At 36.2% G+C, this 23,454-nt stretch overlaps 6 protein-coding genes across 10 annotated transcripts in view; 1 reads left to right on the top strand and 5 right to left on the bottom strand.

The window, feature by feature from the left end:
* LOC104763791 (nucleolin 1-like) overlaps positions 1-21,384 on the bottom strand; it is a 38,399-nt gene extending 17,015 nt beyond the window's left edge. The window contains exon 1 of the mRNA XM_010487173.1: positions 21,315-21,384. The gene's annotated coding sequence lies outside the window, so the exon portion shown is untranslated. The remainder of the gene's footprint in view (positions 1-21,314) is intronic.
* Positions 3,074-5,947, top strand: LOC104763787 (developmental protein SEPALLATA 2). The gene is made up of 7 exons (XM_010487167.1): positions 3,074-3,743; positions 4,406-4,487; positions 4,607-4,668; positions 4,766-4,865; positions 4,985-5,068; positions 5,189-5,334; positions 5,570-5,947. Exons 1-7 carry the CDS (start codon positions 3,559-3,561, stop codon positions 5,661-5,663), a joined length of 753 nt encoding a protein of 250 aa, XP_010485469.1. The 5' UTR covers positions 3,074-3,558; the 3' UTR covers positions 5,664-5,947.
* On the bottom strand, positions 6,058-8,990 carry LOC104763788 (probable E3 ubiquitin-protein ligase HERC4). 3 transcript variants are annotated; one of them, XM_010487168.2, is made up of 9 exons: positions 8,840-8,983; positions 8,292-8,565; positions 7,990-8,183; positions 7,873-7,920; positions 7,724-7,796; positions 7,457-7,628; positions 6,779-7,210; positions 6,457-6,648; positions 6,058-6,345 (listed from the first exon to the last, which is right to left on the bottom strand). In XM_010487168.2, exons 2-9 carry the CDS (start codon positions 8,545-8,547, stop codon positions 6,297-6,299), a joined length of 1,416 nt encoding a protein of 471 aa, XP_010485470.1. In that variant the 5' UTR covers positions 8,548-8,565; positions 8,840-8,983; the 3' UTR covers positions 6,058-6,296. The 3 variants fall into 3 exon arrangements, with proteins under 3 accessions (XP_010485470.1, XP_010485471.1, XP_010485472.1); XM_010487169.2 differs by lacking the exon at positions 6,058-6,345 and having other exon boundaries at positions 6,457-6,689; positions 8,840-8,990; XM_010487170.2 differs by lacking the exon at positions 6,058-6,345 and having other exon boundaries at positions 6,589-6,681; positions 8,840-8,989.
* LOC104763789 (E3 ubiquitin-protein ligase At3g02290) lies at positions 9,208-11,807 on the bottom strand. Its single transcript, XM_010487171.1, has 5 exons — positions 11,426-11,807; positions 10,596-10,943; positions 10,015-10,456; positions 9,817-9,926; positions 9,208-9,454 (listed from the first exon to the last, which is right to left on the bottom strand). Exons 2-5 carry the CDS (start codon positions 10,713-10,715, stop codon positions 9,428-9,430), a joined length of 699 nt encoding a protein of 232 aa, XP_010485473.1. The 5' UTR covers positions 10,716-10,943; positions 11,426-11,807; the 3' UTR covers positions 9,208-9,427.
* LOC104763790 (NADPH-dependent diflavin oxidoreductase 1) lies at positions 12,647-16,289 on the bottom strand. Of its 3 annotated transcripts, none has more exons than XM_019241271.1 (12): positions 15,996-16,289; positions 15,731-15,808; positions 15,518-15,622; positions 15,339-15,440; positions 15,063-15,247; positions 14,710-14,789; positions 14,400-14,474; positions 14,203-14,313; positions 13,988-14,119; positions 13,731-13,850; positions 13,420-13,636; positions 12,647-13,335 (listed from the first exon to the last, which is right to left on the bottom strand). In XM_019241271.1, exons 4-12 carry the CDS (start codon positions 15,365-15,367, stop codon positions 12,803-12,805), a joined length of 1,482 nt encoding a protein of 493 aa, XP_019096816.1. In that variant the 5' UTR covers positions 15,368-15,440; positions 15,518-15,622; positions 15,731-15,808; positions 15,996-16,289; the 3' UTR covers positions 12,647-12,802. The 3 variants fall into 3 exon arrangements, with proteins under 3 accessions (XP_019096816.1, XP_010485474.1, XP_019096817.1); XM_010487172.1 differs by having other exon boundaries at positions 15,349-15,440; XM_019241272.1 differs by lacking the exons at positions 15,731-15,808; positions 15,996-16,289 and having other exon boundaries at positions 15,339-15,433.
* LOC104767292 lies at positions 17,262-17,920 on the bottom strand. Its single transcript, XM_010491337.1, has 2 exons — positions 17,357-17,920; positions 17,262-17,303 (listed from the first exon to the last, which is right to left on the bottom strand). Exons 1-2 carry the CDS (start codon positions 17,918-17,920, stop codon positions 17,262-17,264), a joined length of 606 nt encoding a protein of 201 aa, XP_010489639.1.

Below are 23,454 nucleotides of genomic sequence, written 5' to 3'. Positions count from 1 at the left end.
GAAAAATTATATAAAAAATTGTAAATAACACAATTATTGGAAATCAATTATAAAAATTGACATTAATTTTAACATCACTATTTATAGTTGATACAAAAATTTAACATCAATTATTATAATTGTTACAAATAGTAATATCACTTCTATTAATTGATACACATTCAACAACATTTATAATAAATGATACAAAACTTAACATCATTTTTTTACAAGTGATATATATTAACATCGATAACAATAATTGATGCAAATATTTTTAAACTGATGCAAAATATTTGCATCACCAAATCATAAATCACTTATATAAATGATGTAAGATTTATTCGCATCAATTATATATGATGCAAATATATAAAATAAGTGATGTAATACTACTTTTTTTTTTGTAGTGACTAATTAACAGTTATGAAGTAATTAGACCAGGAAAGGTACTAAAAACACATTACTTTCTCAAAATGTAATACTTTTGCAACTAACCTATTTTAAAATATTGAATAGTAAAAATATTAAAAACCCCATTTCTTTCTAAAAACACACTAAATCTACAACTAACCCTGCATATTTCAGTGGTGGTCGCATAAAAAAAAACTAGAAAGAGTTATATATAATTACTTGCTTGAATGAATTTCAATAGATTATGTTCAAATAATTTTACGAAATAATTATGTTAGGTATAAGATTTTCTCTGCTTATAATTAAGGCATACTATATACAGTGGCAACATGTTTCTTCTACATTGGAGATATCAAAACCATGTGAACGTGATAGATGTCATGTTTTCTTCTATTGAAAATTTCCCAAATGGTCATTAATTTGCTCTTTACATTCGTGTAGCGCTTTCTAGGGCTCATCAAACAAATCATATATAATCTTTACTTGGAGAAGTGTTTAAATCCATCCCTAGGATGAGACTACTAGACTTTGGTGTCGATCTCGCCTAAGATTTAGATAAGGAAGAACTATTAATCCAAAATTTGTAATTAACAAGAATAGAATAGTAGTAATATTTACTACGGGTAAAATAATATACCAAACAAATCAGAAGGGTGTAAAAAAAAAATAGAGAGGGACAAGACACTGTTAGAAAGGTGACTCTCTTTCTCTCTCTTCGGGCCACAAAAGTCTAAGCTTACTTACTAATCAATCATACTTCGACACGTGTCCGTCAGCTTGTTGCGTTATTTCACCCTAGATTTTCCCAGTTACTTACTACTTAGTTACTTTGTAACGTCTTTTTGCTGTCTGTAAAAAACAAGAGGTGTACGGACGTTTTCCTACGTCACCTGAGCTGAAGATAAAAGATCTTTGCTGGTAGATTCGTTGTCCAAAGGAAAAAAATTAAGATTTCTTAAATCTAGCTACTACCAGGTATATATAATAGTAGACAAATGCATGATTAATCAATTTATTAAGTATTTACAATTGCGTACATGTGTAATAAATAATAAATCGTCACCTATTAGAAAAACCACACTTCCATAGTTTTATGGTTCATCAAATTTTATTATAGTCCAAAATAATTTCATCGAGTATGAAATTTTAGTAAGCAATTAAACCTTGAAACAAAAAATATTAATTTTGTTTTTTTGTTCAACAGTAATTAAAAATTAAACGAGAATAAATTCTAGTTTTAACTTACGAATCAGATATTACCCTTGACTCCAAAAAAGAAACTTACGAATCAGATATTACCTTCCTTGGCTTCACGCCTTCACCTACAAGACTTAGAACTCTTGCAAGCAATGGCCCAAATATAGAAGATTAATTGGAGAACAAAACTAAATATATTTTTTAAGTAACATAAAGAATAATCAACGAACGAACCCCAACTTAAGTAAAACTATGTATGCATGTCCATGTGGTGTGTATCTCCCATATATATGTTGTTCTCTTCGATATATATAGTAGTAGACAAAAATCACACGGATTCACGGAGATACGTTACCTACAAAACCGATAGGGATGAATAAATTTGAAACATTAATAAAAACTATGTTTGGAAGAAAAGGCAAATATCCAGCTAATTAATTAATAAGAGGGTGGATTTTCTCAAACATAATAAAAAAATAAAAATAAAAAATAAGAACCAAAGTTCAACGTATGTTGTACAAAAGACAGGAAGGCAAGCAAATAGGAAGGCGACACGTACATATTATCCATTTTAAGGTAGGAGAAGCTTTTCTGCGGCTTGTGAAGTAGAAAATGATGATAGCTGCTTTCGTTTCTTTTTTAGATACTCATGACCCAACTGCATGTGTTTCCCAATCTCTCTCTCACTCACGCGCTTTGCTTGAGATATTTCCCCACACCACTAGCTTGGAGACATTGTACTACATTCACAAAATCCCTTCAAACTGCAAACTTATAGACATACAAGTACATATCACACGATTGATAGAAATAAAAGAAGGAAATTTTCTGTGGCCATATACCGTAAGTCCGTAACTATACGTCTATATACCCAGTTTTTACTAGTGGAAGAAGCACTTTTTTGTTGACAATTTTTTTTTTTTTTTTTTTTTAATTTGAGCCTTACTGGATGGAATGGAACTATACTAATTCGTAATGAATGAGTTTACTGGATAAAAAGCTTTATACACTACTATTATACTGTTAAGTTTATTACTTACTATTTATTACTATTGAATTAATCAGAGAAAATATTCTCTACAGGATATTATTAGTTGTGAAGGTTTGAACCCGTTGTCATTCTATTTTGATTTTTAAAGAAAATAAAACAAAGTTAATTAGTAGAAATTATTATAATATGAGATGGATGTTTCAAATTTTTTGATATGAAGCTGTGGAATGTATGTGTATACCTAAAAGAGTCGAAACATTGTATCTACTACTTATCTATATATATACGTAGACATGAAATATGTAATCAGAAAAACTTTTTTTCCCCAAAACTTCATACTACTTTCTTATTTAGTATATACGGCTATACGCAACTCTTTGCAAAACAATGACGTCTGTGTGACACGCGCAATGGGAGAGAGGGTTTGAGAATGTTTTTTTTTACTTTGTTTTGTAATACAGGGTGGAGAGAGAAAGAGTAAAGAAGTAGAGAAAGAGAGAGAGAGAGATAGTGTGAATGGAACACACCAAACCCTAATGATCTCTCACCCTCACAATTTTTTCTTATCTTTATAGCTTTTTTATAGATTCACAAAAACTTTTCTTCAGATTCACAACCTCATCACACACACAACAACCCTTCATTAAAAGAAAAGATCTAAAGAAAATAAACAAGTGCCCTAATATATCAAATCAAAAACCAAACCAGAGAAAAGCTAAAGTTTCCTCTTTTTTATTTTCCGATCCTCTCTACATATTCCTGATCTTCTTTTCTTGTTCTTGAAAAAATAAAACTAGGGTTTACTTACTTATCCAAAAGATAAGATCTTTTCCCCCCGGAAAAAGTCATGTTTGTGTGTGTCTGTATATAGATAAAACATTGCATACCCTTATTAGGTTACACATATATATCAGCTATAAAAAAAGAAGAAAATTAGAATTTTGTTTTTTTTTGGGGGTTGGGACTTAAGTTAAAAGATGGGAAGAGGAAGAGTAGAGCTGAAGAGGATAGAGAACAAAATCAACAGACAAGTGACGTTTGCTAAGCGTAGGAACGGTCTTTTGAAAAAAGCTTATGAACTTTCTGTACTCTGCGATGCTGAGGTCTCTCTCATCGTCTTCTCCAACCGTGGCAAGCTCTACGAATTCTGCAGCACCTCCAAGTACTTCTCTTTCTTTCTATATTCATAAACATTTGTTAGATCTGTGCATAGATCTTTACTTTTTCTAGTGATCTTGTGAATTGTGATGAGGTTTAATTTATCTTTCTTGATTTTGTTGTTAAATTCTATATCAAGGTTTTGTTTGGTTCTTGATTGCCTTTTTTTTGTTTAATTAGTTTCTAAATCTGATCTCTTAGGTTTTGATTATAGAAGGATATGTATAGTTCAGTTTATATTAATTGGATTTCGAGATCTGATCTCGTCTCATGTCAAATTGCAATCTGTATATATGTAGATTCAAAATTTATAGGAGCTATAGGTAAGTGTCATATACAATTAATGATTAATAAGTTAATACTCACTGGCTAGCTCTACACAGATATATATGTGATTAGGACTTATAAAAGCAAATTAAAGATTCACAGTCTTCTATAAAAAAATAAAAAGATCCAACGTAGAATAATTTGTGGTTACATGCATTAACCAGTCTGAACCTCTTGCAGCCATTTAAGCACCACACATGAATTGTAATCTGTATCTCATCTAAAGATCTTCTTTGTTACAATTTTTGTATATATTTAATAATTGTTTATTCTTAATTCCTGTCATCAAATTAATTTTTTCTTTTATTTCTCCTAATTTGCGGTTTGATCTTTCATCAGCATGCTCAAGACACTGGAAAGGTACCAGAAGTGCAGTTATGGCTCAATTGAAGTCAACAACAAGCCTGCCAAAGAACTTGAGGTTTAATCTTTTATCCTTACTGATTGACTAATTTTGTTTGATATTAACAAAAGCAAATCAAAATTTCTCAAAGATTCCAAAATATATTTAAGCTTTCCAACATTTATGGCATCTTTCAGAACAGCTACAGAGAGTATTTGAAGCTGAAAGGTAGATATGAAAGTCTGCAGCGTCAGCAGAGGTATATAAATAAATTAGATTGTATATATGCTCATTTAAATTCTAAACAGCATGTATAAATTGAATATATTGATGTAAGTGTATACGTGTTGCTGCAGAAATCTTCTTGGAGAGGACCTTGGACCTCTGAATTCAAAGGAGCTAGAGCAGCTTGAGCGTCAACTAGACGGCTCTCTGAAGCAAGTTCGCTGTATCAAGGTGATTAAATATTTCCATATTGTATATATACTGAAAGATTTACACACAACACTGGTCTCTCTATGTTTTTGATGTGTGAGTATATCTGAAAATGCTTCTTTTTTCTTTTTCTTTCTCAGACGCAGTATATGCTTGACCAGCTATCTGATCTTCAAGGTAAAGAGCATATCTTGCTTGAAGCCAACAGAGCTTTGTCAATTAAGGTATATGGTGCATCTCTCTCTCTACTCAGTTCACGGTTATATATCTTCAAGAACTGCTACATATGCCTCTTTTGGGTTACTTCTGTGAAATGGTTTCAAGAAAGTTTGTGTTTTGTTTAGCTGGAAGATATGATCGGCGTGAGGCATCACCATATAGGAGGAGCATGGGAAGCCGGTGATCAACAAAATGTTGCCTATGGGCACCATCAGGCTCATTCTCAGGGACTATACCAATCTCTTGAATGTGATCCCACTTTGCAAATTGGGTAAACCAAACAAATTCTCTTGTCTTTAGACATCAACTTAAATGATAAACAGTTAACAACAGTCTGGTTAAGCCCAACATTGTCTTTGTTCAAAGATAGTTAGTTGAAACTCATGTTGTTGAGTCTAAGGTTTCATCACTTTGATGTCTTAAGGAGGGAATATTAAACTTTCAGACTTCATAAGTGGGTTTCTATTGTTAATTCCTAAACTATGTTGTTGTGGTGATGAAAACAGGTATGGCCATCCAGTGTGTTCAGAGCAAATGGCTGTAACGACGCAAGGTCAGTCCCAGCCAGGAAACGGCTACATCCCTGGCTGGATGCTATGAGTGATACTTCTTCTCCCAGTAAGGATCTGAAGCAAGTACTGGTGGGGTCTTGGCGTGAGGTCTTAGATCTTATGCATATGAATAAGAATGAATAGTTATGAATTTTGTGTTTATGTATGGACAAGACTTTGATTTGTAGACATAAGTGGCGGCTATAGCTGTGATAGCCTTCCATATCTCTCTTCTGTTTCAGACTTATGTTTGTGCCTTTTGTAACCTTGCTTATATGTATGGATTGTAATGTGTGAACTGCTAAGAATGACCATGTCTCATCTGTTTACTTATCCTGTCTTTCAAATTTGTATATTACAGTACACGGTTAAATGCAATCGTCATAGCTTGCGACAGAGGGTAATAAACTCTCAAGTTAACAGTAAAATTCCATACTCCACAATGCCACCAAACTGGGTTTATGACTAAAATTCGTTAGTGTACAGAACAGATAATTAATTACAACATGTGGATCTTCTTACAGAGACAGGACAGGAATGAATTGTCCTGAAAGGTACAATGGTACAGAGTTCTGCTGAAGAATGGACTTTCTGGTTTACTACACATATTTCAAAGATACAGGATGAATTGTAATAACTTCCACCAGTACCAAATTGTTCGAGAGTTTGGGGTTTGTGCTTTTTAATATACTTCTTCCCCATTAGTAAAGTCTCCGTCAAGTAACTGCTCCCTGAAACACATCAAGCCACAATTGTTTAGCTTTGCTTAACTTGGATTCCCTCTAGTCTAAAAGTTTACGAAGTAACAAAGAAGATTGTCCAAAAGTTTCAACTTTTCTTACCTGAGACTTTCGCAGAGGCGGGCTAAAGCTTCGGAACCCATTCTGAATGCAACATCTTGAATTTTTGAAGCATTTGAGAGGTTCACACTATCTGCTAACTGAAATTCACACAGCTCCTTCAACGAGAATGCATCGGTTAAAACAGCTGAGTGACCACCTCCTGCTGCTAGCTTCCTCACTTGTCCTACACACCTGAATGCAACACCATAGTTCCCGCTAATCTAACTGAATAACTACCACAATGTTTGCATCACAAACTCCTTTATTTCTTTGCTTTGTTTTGGCAATAAAATAAACAATATAAACTGTTTGAGCTACATACCAGTCTACAGGCGATGGGTACCAAGCATATGAAGATTTCTCATTTGCTGCTTGACCATAGCTATTATAACCCCATCCGCAAATCCGTCCCTCTCTCATATAAACGAGAGTGTGAGAATGTCCACAAGCAACAAGCCGGACATCAGTTGGGATGACTAAAACGGGGACATTTCGTAGAAGCATTTCGGTTCCATGAGAGACATTAAACAAGAAACCAGATTGAGGACCAAGTCCTAGCTGTCCTGCTTGGCCACCACCCCAAGCATAAAGTGCCCCTTCTAAAGATAAAGCACAAGTGTGTACACCACCACAAGCAACTTCTTTCATGGACACACCATCAAGACCAGCGACTCTCCTTGGTATTAGCTCCTTATCCCCAGACTGAAGAGAAACATGCCCAAGTTGACCCATGCTTCCTAATCCCCAAGTGTAACTGCAACGAAAGAGATAAGCAGTGGACACTGAATGAGATAACCAAAATAAATTAAGCGAAAGGGAAGGAGACTTGCATAGTCAGGAATCCATTTGCTTCTTCAAGCATTCCCATCTGTTAGGATGTGATGAGATCAATATCTCCATCAGAAGGATTTCCTTCCCCCAGGCCCTTGCACAGAGAATTAGCTTCCATGCCATGTGAATAACCACAAAGTTTTCAAGAAAAGGCTTATAGATAACTTACACCTCGCCTGCATCAGATACAGCAGCAGTATGGTATTCCCCACATAAAACTTGCATAACCTTCACAAGCTCGGGTGCTTCATCAAGGAACCTCGCATAAGCAGTTATCACACGAGGTGCTTGTAGTCCTTCACAAGTGACTCCTCTACCAAGTTGGCCTTGTTCATTATAGCCTTATAATTTCCATGGAAAACAGAAACCTCAAAATCACAAAAAATTACCAAACAAACAGGTTATAATGCATAACAAGATCTCAAAGCATTCTTACCCCAAGCTTGAAGGAGCCCTTCCTCTGATAAGGCCACAACATGAGCTGTCCCACACGATACTTGGCGAATCGCCTATAATATGTGCACATACCAAATCACTGTCTACGCTAATATAAATCTATCATGGATATTAAGTTTTAGTACATACCGTTGTAGCAGGAAACGCCCCCGAAAACAAGCGTGGTAAATTTGATCCCTATAATGAAAAATTTGAGAGTCTACACATGAAGTGGCAAATCCAGTCACAATAAGAAAACTGCTATACCTGGTTTTGGCCCCAAACCCAGAGTCTACTAGTGGAAAGAGTACCGTCATTCTCACGGGGTTCTGCTATAGCTGCAGTGCAAAAAGCTCCACAGGACACAAATTTCACAAATTCTGATTGCAGCTGCTTCACCTTCTTTGGATGTTTCCTCCCAACCTCGGTTCCATCCCCAAGCTGACCGTATTCATTAGCACCTGAAACGAGGACATAAAAATGTAAGAAACATACTGATGCGTAACCACAAGATCCAACCAAACAACTAACTACTTAGATTCAAGTTTTATGGAGATAGAGAGACAGACCCCAAGTAAAGAGAGATCCATCAGATGCAACGGCAGCTGTATGTTCCCGACCACAAGATATATCGAGCCAACGAGAATTGGAACCAGAGGGACAACCAAAAAGGTCAGGAGGAAGCTGTTTAGGGAAACGCAAAAGCTTCTCTTGACCATTCCTACCAGTTTGTCCGCTTTGATTGTAACCCCAAACGTAAATTGCGCTCTTTGTTGGGATACTCACAGGTGGAGCTACTTCACCAATGATTTCTCCAATATCCATCTTTTAGGAGACTCCCCCCTTTGAGAAGAATCATACCAAAAAACAAAAAAATGTTATCTTTCTTAAAGATTCCAAATTTATCAACGAACGAACAAAACTCTGTTTTTACAGAAAAGAGCAGCTGCGATCACGAATCAGGCAAGTTTTTCAATACCAAACCCATTCTTAGAGCTAAATCACGAATTTAATGAATAACTAAGATGACACCACACGCAAATGCAAACTCAATTCCTGAATCTGACAGAAAGAAAAAAAAAAAAAGCAACAATCCAGAGAGAATCTGAAACCTTACCTTAAATATCAAATGTTACAAACTGGATGAATTACAAATGCTGAAACTTGGTGTTGCGTTAATGTGTAAGAAGAAACAGAGGGAAAGAGACAAGCAATGAGGGTCGTTCATTTGCTCCCAAGAGCTCGGGGACCGAGTCGGGAGAGGAGAGAAAGTTCCGATATTAACACCAGAAGTCCTTCAGTTATGGTATATTTACACTTAAGGTCCCTAAACTCTATTCTTATTTTCTCTCTCTTTTCAGTTTAGGAGTTTTTTTTTTGTCAAAGCTACACAAGAAGACTCTGCATCTGTTTTTGTATTCCTTAGATTGAACACTTAAATTAATTTATGTATGTAAGAGAATACAACAGAGGAACACTTTAAGATAAAGACATTGCTTCTTGTTTAATGGAGTTTAATTTTTCTCAGAAACTTAAAACTGTTGCAGAGGAACACTTTCTCCCATTCTGCTTCATATATTTACCATCGTAAATGAAAATATTCACAAACCAACAAGCCAAATTTACAAATTATTCCTTTGCATTGCCTTGTTATCTTCCCCGGTTTCAGTTCAGATACAGGGCACAGATCAATGGTTCGATATGATCACGGTGTTTCGTTGAATTCCATCACCTGCATACAAAGGACATTGGCAAATATGGGAGCTTGAAATAATCAGCACAACGCAGCTCAACTGTTATGGATTCCAAAAGCAAGATTTACTCTCTCTATAGGGACATTTTCTACGCAAATATATGCTTCACTTGTTCTACCTTATCAAACAACTTTCTGAGGCAGCTAAAACCAGTAGAAGCCATGGAAAGAATATATGAAAATTTTGAAAATAGAGCTTTTTTCAATCAGAATGAATCAGAACAGCAAAATTGTTATGAATTCCAGGAAAATATTAGCTTTTAGTCCTCTAGACCGGGCAATTTCAAAACGCATATGGTCTACGCACTTTGTTCAGAGAATTTAGAAACAAAAGTGGTTACCTTTCCGCAGACAGGACAGTTTTCACTTCTCTCCATCCACTCATAAATGCAACCAAGGTGGAAATGGTGAGAGCATTTTGTCACAATCTTTGGGTTTTCTGATGTATATTCTGCAAAAAAAACCAACAAGAAGATGAATGCTTTATAAGGAACAAAAAGGAAATTGCAAAAGACAACTAGGAGTGGGAGTTTCCACACCTTCAAGACAAGTTGGACAGACATCTTCATCTTCAGACAGTATATACATGTTTTCAGACTCTGCCATTATTGACTTTGACTTTGATTTCAGAATCCTGAGACTGGATTTACTAGAGTACTCTTCTTTGGAATCTTTATCAGAGATAGTGGACTTATTGTTGTTAGCCCATTTGCATCCTCCTAGGCCGAAAGATTCAGAATCTGCATCGCTATCACTTCTTAAAGGTTCAGCTTCCTCATGGGAATGACTTGAACCCTTCTCCCGTCTTGAGACGAGTGAGCGGAAATATCTAGGATCAGCATCATAAGGCAGAGGTCTTGGCGTAGAACGGAATGCTTCAGACAGAAAGTTATCGTGCGAAGAAGAGGAAGTCATCGATGCAGTAGCTTGAACCGAAGATGGGAGAGAGCGAGTTTCCCCTCTTCTGAAGACCGAGATATACTGCAACGAAGATTTAAAGATCCAAATAAATATTTGTGACAAGCACTAGAAACTGTGATCATGGAAAGATGAAAACTTTTGAGAATTAAAACAATAAGAAAGCATCAACTGATGAAATAAGCAATGTGAAGAAACGTACCAGGTTAAGGAAATTATGAGCAAGGCATCTAATGCAGGGACAGTTCCTATAGACAGAGCTATTTGGATTCATGTAGTCATCAATGTCTTCGACCCGAAAGCAAGAAGAAACACATCCCATCCTGTCCTGCTCTATCTCGTCTCTCTTTCTTTCTTTCTTTCTTTCTATGTTAATTTGAACAGATTCCTTAACCTCAACTTTAACAGACCAAATGGTTTAAAAATCATCCGATTATAAGACACTCAAAAACCTTTTCAACGTTGCTTAAAGGTAACTAACTATCTACAGAACTCTGATCCCCCAAAACATGTAGTTAACAATCTGTTTCTGATCTCCACGTTTACCTACCTGCAATGATAAAACAGGGGTTTGAATCTTTGATGAGAGGCTGATGGGATAAAGCGGTTTCAAACTACATACAAATTCATCTCAACAAAACCCAAACTGTGTCTAGTAGCAACTGAGAGTTTCGATCACTCACACACAAACAACTAACTTGAGGTTTCAGTAAAGTTGAATGCAAGTACATTAACTGATAAAACCCTAAATTAGGTTAAGAAAATTCCGACAACATCCACAATAATAATAAGACAAAAAGATAAAAACTTTGCTTCGACAGAGAAACAGACAAACCCAATTGAGATAAGTAAGAGACACCTAAAAGTGATAAAACCAATTTTACGATTAATACAAAGAAGTGAGAAAACAGAGTGTATCATCCATCAAAATTGGACCAATACAGAAAATAAACAATTTGAGATCAGGATCTGAATGATCACAACCCACTTCTAATAGTGGTAATTTTCAATAATTAAGAAGAAAGAGTAAACCTTTTTGATCGAGAATTGAGCTGGAAGGAGAGAGAGAGAGAGAGAGGAGGAGGGCAAGAAGACCTAAACTGATTCCTTCACTTTATTACGATCAGAGAGAGAGAGAGAAGAGAGATGAAACAACAAATAACTGACGAAAGAGAAGCCTTTAAATTTTTAAATTTTTATTTAATTAATTGCAATTTCCCACTAAGTGAAAAAAAAAAAAAGGAAATTTGTTTTCTTTTTCTTCTCGTCGGTGACAGTAGAAGAAAGATTGCGGAAAAAGTGAGGAAACACTGAAGAAGAAGATGATGAATGATGATTGTATGTTGTGAAGGTGGTGGGTGAGAGACAGACAGAGAGAGAGAGAGAGCTTTGTTTGTTGGATGCCAATGGAGCTTCAAGAATGAAACCAAAAAAAAAAAGTTGACCTTTTTAACAAAAAGAAGAAAAAACTCCATTAATTAATATACTATAATTTAGGTTGTTTACTCAATAAAATTAATGATAATCAAGGACATCTTTTCGTATATAATTTCTAAATATGTTTAGATTATGAGTTTGAAGATAATTTCTAAATCTTTTTTTATATATACTTTTGTACAATTCTGAATCACTTTTTTAATCTTACTACGGTCCGTAGAAATCTGACTGCTTTTATGGGGATTTAATGGAGGAACGAATCATTTATCTTTTTTTGTTATTCACGCATGCTCGATTGCTCTCACTTTTTTCATCAATACTACTTTTTTTTTTTTTTGGTCAACTGATTTGTTATATTAGATTTAAAACTGCTTAGGCTTGCAGTAGCACAAATACAAAGTTTCAGGCTTCTACAAAAAATTCCGAACCAAGGAAATTAATCCCACCCTTTTAAACTATACCGATCATCAACAATTAGAACCTTGTAACCCAAAAAACACAAGCTTAGCACAAAGAGGATAAGGAGGTCTCTTCTTCAAAGACTCCACGAAGTCACTGAGGATAAGATACAACAACATACGATTGTAATCTCAGATCTCTAGTGACGCTTTGAGCGATGAGACATGCTTCTCTATTAGCTTTCTCAACTTCAAACTCCAGCCAGAGACCATTCATCTATGAACACTAAAATCCTATTTAATTCCATTGCCTGATATCATCAATACTACTTTTAAAAATCATCTTTTTCGTGTAAAAGAAATTTACTTCCCTTCCATACAAAAGTAAAAACAAAAGCAAGCAGTATGTTACTTAACATTAAATATATCTATGTAAACATAACATTAGACAAATCATCTTCAGTTTTAGTTAACTTTGTTAATAGTATATGAATTATCAAAATAAAGTTAAAAAAATTAATGTCACAACAATAACCGAAGCTTCTTGGCTTCATATAACGTAAGGAAGTTGGATTTAAGACCAAGCTTCAACATTGTACATCCCTGCCTTTTCCAAAGCCTTGAGCCGCCGTGAAGCCTCCTCCTTTGATCCTCCCGTCTCTTCTTCTGACACAATCTCCTCTAAAGCCGACATTACATCAGCCGGCATTTTCGTCGACGAGCCAGCCACGTAAATGGCAGCTCCATCGCGTAGCAAATCCCAAACTTTCTTGCTCATCTCGCGGATCTTGTGTTGCACGTAAACCTTCTTCGGTTGGTCTCTAGAGAATGCTGTGTAAAAGCCTCCGCCCATCTCTTCAGAGAGCATTCCTCCTTCTCTTGTGTGATACTCCCAGAAATCGCGGTATAGAAAGTCTGTGTCTTTGTTTCTGCATCCGAAGAAGAACATGACTGGCGCCACCGGGATTGACTGAGCTTGTACGAATCTCTCAGCTATGAACCCACGGAAAGGCGCACATCCGGTTCCAGGTCCCACTAAGATGAGCGGACGCGACTGTGGTGGAGCAGGAAGGGAGCCTTTGTGAAACCAAACCGGTATGTGTACCTCTAACCACAACGGGGAAATAAAGAAAACACATCAGAAACAAAGAACTGAGCCAGTTATGGTAAAGAAGAAACAAAGTTTCTAACCTTGTTCAGGTGTGAGGCTTGCAAGCCAAGAGGAGCATAGACCTTTTCTAGTTCTCTTATAAGGCGTGATCCATGACACTATGCTTACGGTCAAATGTACTTGATCAGGGTGGGCCAAAGGAGACGAAGATATCGAAAAAGCTCTTGGTTTTAGCGGTGGAACTAACTGTACTAGCCACTCAAAAGAGATTTGTACGGAAGGAAAATCCTCTAGCACCTACATAGGCATTAGCAATACGATCCATATGGTTAATCGAGTCAATGCGTGTTCAAGAAGAATCATGGACCTGTGAGATCTGGTGCTAATTTACCTCAAGAATGCTTCTTCTTTCCTTCTGATTGTAATTGTAGAGATCATCCCTCCCCTCGGGTGAGGCAAAGTATTGAAGTCTCTCCTTCTCATGTTCAGCTGTTGCATAGAAGCTCATAACCTGAGCAGAGATAATACATTGCAAGGGTTTGCATCAAAAACTTGTTTCATAAATATACTCAAAGCCATATCTACGTAAGATGAAAAGAACTTCCATAAATTTGGAATTCAAATACATTAGGATAAAAGGGTTCTTACCTCAAAGAAGTATCGTCGGGGTGAAGCGGATGTAACATCCATTGTTAATTCAACAAAAGTCTTAAGCTTGATAGGGAGCTGTGTATTCATTTCTTCATTGACACCACTATTCTCTGTCTCTCTCGGACCAACCTGAAAACAAATTAACCCTCAGGATTTATTTTGAATCCCAAATTATTTTATATCCAAGTATCAACCGATCGGAGCTAACTTACTATAATGAATGATTCTGGGTCTAAATCGCAGCGTTCTATAAACGCATCTATAGCTGAAGGATTTTGGCTTGGAAGAAGCTCAACAACATCGCCGACTTCATATTCGATAGTCTTAAAAAGAGGAGAAATCAAAATAAGATGAGAAGACATCACCCTCAAAATTAATTGAAAGTTGACCTTAAACGTAACTGACTCACAGAGGAAACAGATTGGAACTCAAAGTGGCGGACATCCTTTGTGCTTCCAGCTTTAGTCAAGACTTCATTTCTGGTCTACATGTTTGACATGTTAAAGCAAGCCAAGGGAATAAAATCTATATCATCTAGGCTTAGCATAATAATGCATACCAAAATCAGATAGGTTAAGAAAACATGTTAATCATCAAGCAACATCAACTCCACCAGATTCAAGGTAACAGAGCATTGGTAGCATAACCAGTGAGGTTGACTAGCATATACAGACAAATAAAAAAAGGAAAATTTTTGCTGGGAAACAAGATGTGCATACCATCTTGAGAAAGCAGTCTGGTTTACTTTTGTCCTTATATAATTTTCCGGGAGACATTCCACGAGCTCTTTGTATGATGTCTGCCAAAACATAAGATGCAAGATAAATCCCCAAAAACAGGTAAAATGCTAGCTAACCTTTTTCATGATGCAAGAGAAAATAATTTCACGAGCCAGTTGAAACAGAACATTTGTGAGACTAATTCCAGCAGATTCATTCAAACTGATTTTAAAATGTAGATTTCTAGCAATTACCATTAGCAAGTATACTACAGTTCACTGTTAAGTAGCATAACATAGTCAATAAGTTGAGATAAATGAAGCAAAGTATCCACTCAAATTTTTTTGGCATACCTGAGTCTGTCAATAATGTCGACTCCAGTTTCTCTTGCTTAAGATATAAAATCCTATATTTAGGCTGATCAATTAAATCATCTTGAGAAATCTTCACATCAGGACCTTTGGGAAAGTATTTTGGGTTGATCTGATATAATGTACTCCACAAAGACAGCATCCACGGATCAAGAGTTCCTTCATACCTAAAAAAATAAAGAAAACACCAAAACTGATAACTTAGTATTCTAACACTGGACGTAGAGTACTTAGTATTCTTAATTTGTCTTAATATACCGTATCATACCCTGATGGGTGTTGATCATCTCCTAGACCTTTTTCAATGATGGTTGTGGCCCCAATACCAGATAATCTTTTGTCTAACTTCTTTGCTACAAACTAAAACCATCAGATAGACAAGCAAGTCATGAATTTGGGCCATAAAGCCTACTTTTTTCTTCTAGTAAAGAACTTACGTTGTACTTCTGGTAACCAGAATCACCAAGGCCAAACACGGCAAAGCGAACTCCTTGCAACCAATCTTTTCTCAGATTTCTTACAAGAAGAAACTTCCAAAATGACTTGAATGATTGAAAAAAAAAGACAATGAACAAAATAAGCTACAACAATTAAAAGCGTTTTTGCAGGTATAAGTTGGTAAAACTTTATAAAGAAAAAGAAAAACGAACCTTGAAGGAATCAGGAGAGTCTCCTTGCCCTGTAGTGGAGACAACAAATACAACAGCTTCCTCATGAGGCAAGTAACTCTGCAGAAAACACCTTTTATGTCACACCACTGAATCTTAGAGAGAGAGTTTTGTGAAATCCAATAGCTCTACCACAACTACTTTCTAAAGTGAGCAATTTTAATTGCAAGATAAACGAAGCAAACACAATCTTCAAAACAGAAAGTAACAAGCTTTCAATTGGATTTTTTTTTACAGAAACACATACCGCGTCGAATTCGTCAGTGGAGACGATAGAAGCTGGACATCCACGACGTTCTGCTTCTCGGCCAATACGCTCCGCCGCATCAAGAGCGTTTCCGGTTTGAGAAGCATACAACACAAGCAGCTTCCTCGGCTTTTCCCCCATTGCCATCGCCATCGCCATCGCCGCCACTTCACCTCGCCCACCCGGAGATTGAGATTGAGAGAAACAACGAAACCGGATCCCGGTCTGATGATTTAAACCGGATCACTGTATCTTTGAGAGTTTTTGTCGTGTAACGTTTTCTGGTTTAAGGGATTCGTGACTAGTTTGAAGATGAATGAAAACACAACGTTTTCATTCATATAAAGACGATAACGAAATAATTTTTATTGGGCTTGATAATACATGTTACAGAATCATTTTTATTGGGCCTTCCTTTTTACAACGGCCCAAATCGTTGACCAGTATGTGCTTACAGAATAAAACCAAGTTAAACGTGACGTGCTAGTTCATGGTATGTTAACGAGTTTTTATAACGAGTTTTTATAACGAGTTTTAAACGAAAAAGACAACTGGAGGAGTTGATATGTCAATCAAGGAAATGGGATTATGAAGAAGATATCATCTTAATGAAAATGCTACCAGTTGCGTAATTAAGGCAGATAACAAATATTTCCAGATCATCATACAGTTCTAAGGTAAAATAACGAAGGCTGGTTACAGCTTAGAAATAAGGCAGATGATATGATTATTTATATCATAGTACAATACTAAGGTAAATAACCAAGGCTGGTAATGACTATTAATTGCTATTAACATCCACACAAAAACAAAAGAAAACTGAAAGTGATAACTATGGAGAAAGAAAGGAGGTTGATCACTTTTTTATGTGTATCACGAGTTTAAACACACAAAAACAAAGAGGAGCTTTAGAGCATTTTTATTGGTGGGTTTTGATTTTTGGGGTTCTTACATTTTTTAGTAATAAAAAGTGTACTTTTATAAGTTAAGAACTTTTGTTTGTTAATTAAATTTGTATTTCTCTGATGGTAAACTCTTAAAAGTGAGGTTTTTAGTTAAAAAACATATATAATTTTTAAATATTTAAACTATGAAGATTTTATTATTGCATTCATAAACTTTTAAACATACAAAATATAAAAACATATAAAAATAGAAGCAGAAATCACAAATAGAGACAAAGTTTAGTTGTAATTTTGATTTGTGCCAAATTTTTGCCATATATGCTCAACCAAATCATCCTTCAATTGTTGATGTTTTATTTGATTACGAACTTCCTTCCGCTTGCTCAGCATGGTCATCATATTGCTGACATTTGAATGTATATCTAAGTCCACATGTGAAGTTCTGTTTGCTTCTACTTGTTCGAATTCTGCTGGATTTAACTGGTTGTACCCATCTCGTTCGTCCTCTACTATCATATTGTGAAGTATGATACACGCTCTCATAATCTTTCCAATTGTTTCCTTATTATAGACAAGAGCCGGATTTTTGACTATGGCGAAGCGAGCTTGCAAGACTCCAAAAGCACGCTCGACATCTTTACGGACAGCTTCTTGACAAGTAGCAAAGAAAGATGCCTTTGGATCTTGTGGGAGTTTAATAGATTGAATAAAAGTAGCCCATTTTGGATAAATACCATCAGTGAGATAGTAAGCCAAATGATACTCGCGGCCGTTGACAATGTAATTCACTTTTGGAGCATAACCTTGTAATATATCATCAAAAACTGGAGAGCGATCAAGAACATTGATATCGTTTAATGTACCTGGAGGTCCAAAAAACGCGTGCCATATCCACAGATCGTGTGACGCTACAGCCTCTAAAACGATGGTTGGATTTCCGGATCCACGTGTGTATTGACCTTTCCATGCGGTTGGGAAATTCTTCCATTCCCAATGCATACAATCGATGCTTCCTATCATCCCCGGAAATCCTCGTAGCTCTCCAATATCGAGTAAACGTTGAAGATCCTCTGGTGTGGGTCTCCTTAGATTCAATATTTGGTGAATCAATATCATAAGGATTGGTGTGGGTTTCTCCTTGACTATTTAATAGGTCCATGAAGCCAGGAGGGTGGCTAAATGGATTCATGGTATCGTGTTACAAGGAGAATGAAAGAGATTGTTGAAGGAGGAATGGTTTACTTTGAAGGAGAATGAAAGAGATATGTTTACTTTTAAGGAGGAATGGTTTACTATATAAGGTGAGGTTTAACTTAGTTTGAAAACGTTTTGGGTTGTGTTGTTATTAGCAATCAATGACAATAAAACATGTTGGTGGGTGTTGTTATTAGTAATGCACAATAAGTATGATGTAGACATTTACCTAATCTAACACAACCAAACATTGAACTCATACACACACTAAGCAATTTACAATAAGTCCACACAACTAATATTCAACCATTTATCACAACCACCAAACACAAAGCAATCAATCCAAGACTCAAGTCTTACCTAATCGATATCAAAAAGCAATTCGTAATACTTAAACACAAGTGCGAGAGATGCATCTGTTAAACAATTATACTCACTATAAGTCCACACAACTAATACACACGAAATTCAAGCTTACTTCAATCAATTTTAGACATATAGACAGAGTTTAGTACCTGAGTTGATGGAGTTATTGTTTTAAATGGCGGCTTTATCATTATATTTCAACCACGTGATCTGAATGAGAAGAAAAAAAAAATTATAGTAGACCATCTCGCCATGATGTGTATCCAAGATGTATTCAACATACAATACAATCTAATAAGAGAGATAGATATGATACCTTTCTAATTTAGAGAGCTGTAGTTTTTTGAGGAGATCATCTCGCCATGAATTGAACAAGGTCTCTGCGAATACCCATCATTTTTTCAAACAAGCAGAACAAGAACAAGAGGATGACCAAGGATCATAGACCATAATAACTAAAGCAATGAGAAGATGTCGAATGTGAAAATAATCCAACCAACCAAAATAAGCCTTTCACCAGAGCGATTAAAGAGAAGCACACACAAACTAGATCCAATTTGATTATAAATCATCACTAGAACTAAAACTTAGGGCAATTTTGTTATAAGATTCGAGACTAATCAGAAGATAACCTATGGAATGATTCAATTAGCTCTGAATCACATGAATCAAGTTTTGGGATTCCCAACTTAACCTAAAATCCTAAAGCTACATCAATTAAGGTAAGCAGAGGAGGAAGAAGCAAAAAACATTCAATCTGATAAGAACGAAAGGAGAGAGATGATAAAAACGCAGAGAAAGAGAGGAATCTTTTACAGAGATAGAATCATGCATCAGAGTCACGTTGAGATCTGCCGTCGGTGGAGATGACGAGTTAACGGGGTTGAACCGCCGGAGGCCACCCAAAATTGAATCATTCTTCTGCTTGCAATCGATTTTTGAGAGAAATCTCTATATCATCTGGGGATATCAGGGCGACCAGTTCCACCAAGGGGTAGATCGATTCCAATGAGACTATAATCGGGACTCATCATCTCCCTGGATCGATTTTGCAGTCTCTACTTCGAGAAAGAGAGAGAAGATGAAGAGAACGATAATCAACAAAAAAAAAACTTTTGTGTTAAAACAACACCCAACAATATTCGAACACGTCGTCGTCTCTTATGGTATCTTTAACCTCTTAGTTAAGAGGCGAATTCTTAACAATATTCTTAGTTTTGATTTAATTTTAAATAGACAAAACCTAAGAATTTGGGGCTAAGAGGTCCCGATAATGATGCTCTTAGTCTCCTCCTAATCCTAATTATAAGAAAGAGAATTCTACTCCTTATCAATTGGGGCGCCGAGGTTGAGGTAAACTGGGGGGCGGATCTTGTTGCTGGGATGAGGACGACCTGAAAATAAAATAAACCACGAAATATATGAATAAATGAGAGGTTTTCTACTTTGTTACCAGAAATTAGAAAAAACAAAATAACAAAGTCATATGTTAGTACGTACAGGATGTTGGGAAGTTTTGTTCGGCGCACAATGGCGGCAAGACACGAACAACTGTAATATTCCATCCTCCCACGTCACGTCCACTTAGTTCCCGGGCCTTTGTTACTGCGCCTTCTCCCCGAATAGAAACGTAAGCTTTCCTGTAAAAAGAAAAGAGGGCAAGTCTTTTCCATTAGTTTGTAAAAATAATGATAATAACTCTGAGAGAAAATTATATATGAATCCACAAACCAGCTGGGGCTGGGGGGAATCTTAACACGGTTGACCTCTCCACATGAAGAGTAGTATTTAGTCAGCCCGATCTGGAGATCAATCCTAGGGAGCGAAGTGTCATATCCCTCGACAACCACACTAACAGACAGACGATCGAGTTAATTAGTGATATATGTAATCAACATGACAACAACGATAACACCACCACAAAGGAAGGAAAATGGTATTACGTGTGTTCTGAATCCGCGTGTTTGATTGACTCAGCAGTATGATGAGGATCTCCCCCACACACCGTCATCAGTGACTCCTTAGCGAATACACGCCATCCAGCTCCCACCACTTCACTTCCACTAAGTTGCAACGCCTTCTCTAGGGCACCTTCTCCGTAAATATTGATGTAGGCATGTCTGTTACGAAACACACCGATGGAAAACAGTTAGTTTGGGGGAATTATCGAAGGAAGAATTTATTAATTAGCCAGAACAGAAACAAACAAACCTGTGGAGGGTACCCTTTTCATAGTTTCTGCGGACATTAACATATGTGACCTCTCCGCATGAAGAGAAGTGTTTTGTCAATGCGAGCTTGACCTCATACGCATAAAGCGAAGTGTCAAATCCTGCTAATCCCACTGCAATAACAATTCGACAATGTTTGTACTGGGGATTGCACAACACTAAGTAAATAAAGATTTTCGGGGAAAGAGTGAAGCTGGTTCTTTTATTAACGATAAAAACGTGAGGTCGTCACTAACACGAGTTAAGATTGAGTTCGTCAGTTCACAGGAGAACTAACAAGCTAATAATGACGAGCTCGGAAGTTGAAAGGGATTATACAAAAGACAATAACGGTTTTACACACAAAATATTGCTCTCTGGGTATTCTCTGGGGTCTGGATCCTTTTTCCAATAGATGTCTCGAGCTATTTATAAGCGAATGTAGAGTTAGGGCACTCTAGGGTTTTCTGTGTGAAATCCCGAGATTGTCCTCCGAAGTTGGCCTATTTCCTTTTATCTCTGGTGAATCTTTGTTAGGCCGAGTTGGCATATGGGGCAAAGCCCATATCCAACAGACAAACAAAATATATACTTTGTACATCTCCGCACCAAAAAAAAAAAAAAAATTGAGAATCAATAATTACCGGTGTCTTGGAATGTCCGATGCATCACTACTATCGATAAATTCAAACCCCTAATCAGATTCAGGTACATAGATGTAATCAGAAATTATAATACTACTCCAAATATTTTTCTTCACTTCTTGTGAAGAAACAATTCTTAGAGAAACAAGAGAGGTTTAATTAAAAAGAAGAGTGCGTAAGAAGAAATCCATAAGGAGAATTAAGAAGATTACTTTTATGGTGGATTCTCCCATGGTTAAGGTTGAGAAGAGTGGCTGCTACGGTTCCCGACCCTCGAAAGATATATTTCAGATCTAGGGATTTAGGTATGACCAAGATTTTCTTTTCGTTAAAGACGAAGATGGAAATTTTATTTTAATTTTGTAATCTATAAAATCAATCTTTTAGAAACAATTAAAAAAAAAAAAAAAATTAATCAATTAAGTGAGCTTCATGCGAATATGCGATGAGAAGATCAAATTTGGATAGCCTCGCATGCCCGCTCGTAGTTTTGATATTAGAAAGTAGAAACTATAGTTCTTTTCCAAAAAAAAAAAAAACTATAGTTTGAGAACGAAGAAACCCATACTAGTCAAATGTAGGTTTCCTCATAGCTCTTTCAGAAGTGCTCTAAGAACATGAGCGTGACTCAATGATAAATCAACACACAACCGGTAGTTTTATTCTTGCTTGGATCAAACATGAACTCCAAGACGACGCACGCGTCTCCGGTCAATAATCTCTCTCTCTTTAATTCTGTGGCGCTTCGCACTAAACCGATACGATACGTGGCAAGTAAGAACATTGATCAAAAGGAGTTGAAGCTTTGTCGGTTTGATTTAAGGCTTTGAATGGTTGGTTCATACCAAAAGTTACCACTTACCAATGAAAACAGAATAAATAAAAAAAAAAAAAATGAAAACAGAATATGTACTTATCTTCTTTATCTCTTTTTGGCAAAGATAGGAAGCATACAAGTATGTATGTGCAGAATAAAACTAATTATTTTAAGAGCTTATTAATTACAAAAACACAACTGGAGGAGAGTTGATATGTCAATCAAGGAAATGGGATTACGAAGATATGATCTTAACGAAAATGCTACCTAATCGATGGAACCGTATACAGCTTAGATCAATTAAGGCAGATAATGATTCTTTATACAGATCATCATCATCATACAATACATACAATACAAAGGTAAATAACCAAGGCTGGTAATGATTATTGCTTGCAGTTAACATCCACGCAAAAACAAAAGAAACACCAAAGTGATAAAAAAAGAAAGAAAGGAGGTTTGAGTCTTTGAGTGTATACACTCAAACCAAGCAAAGAGGAGCTTAATCTCTTCCTAATGCTAAGAAAGAGAATTCTTCTACTCCGTAGTCTTCTTCCTCTGTGTGAAAGAGCGAAGTAAGGAGGGTGGAACACTATCTAAAAAAAATAAAAGAAACCACGAAATGAAATAGTGAGAGATCGTTAATTAAATTTACTTTTGTTACCAGGAATTAGATTAAACAAAATAACAAAGTCATATGTTAGTACGTACTGGATGTTGGGAAGTTTTTTTTGGAGCCTAGTGGCGGCAAGACAAAAAGAACTGTAATATTCCATCCTCCCACATCACGTCCACTTAGTTCCAAGGCCTTTTCTACTGCGCCTTCTCCCAGAATAAAAATGTGAGATGTCCTGTAAAAACTCATCAAAAGAGGACAAGTATTAGTTTGTAAAAATACTAATAATTCTTTTGAGAGAAAATTATATATATACGAAGCCAGCCCCGTCTTAAACAAATATGGGACCTCTGTCAAATTTTTAAAAAACCTAAAAACTTTTAATAAATTTTTTTTTTGAAAAAATTGGACCCTTTTACTTGAAGAAATTTTTTAATATTTGGGATGGACCCATGGCATTTGTCTACTCTGCCATGGGGTAGAGACAGCCCTGTACGAAGCCACAAACCTGGTGGTTTGAAGCGAAACATAGTCGACCTCCCCACATGAAGAGAAGTATTTATTCAGCCCGATCCGGATATCAATCTCAGGGAGCAAAGGGTCATATCCCGTGACTACGATACTAACAGTTTTGTTTACACCATCTAGTTAGTGATGATATAATCAACATGACAACAACGATAACAACACATACAAAAAAAAAAAAA

Source organism: Camelina sativa, chromosome 19, assembly GCF_000633955.1.
Source record: "Camelina sativa cultivar DH55 chromosome 19, Cs, whole genome shotgun sequence".
Lineage (NCBI taxonomy): Eukaryota > Viridiplantae > Streptophyta > Magnoliopsida > Brassicales > Brassicaceae > Camelina > Camelina sativa.
Note: the sequence above shows the minus strand (reverse complement) of the source record. Positions and strands in the feature narration are given on the sequence as shown.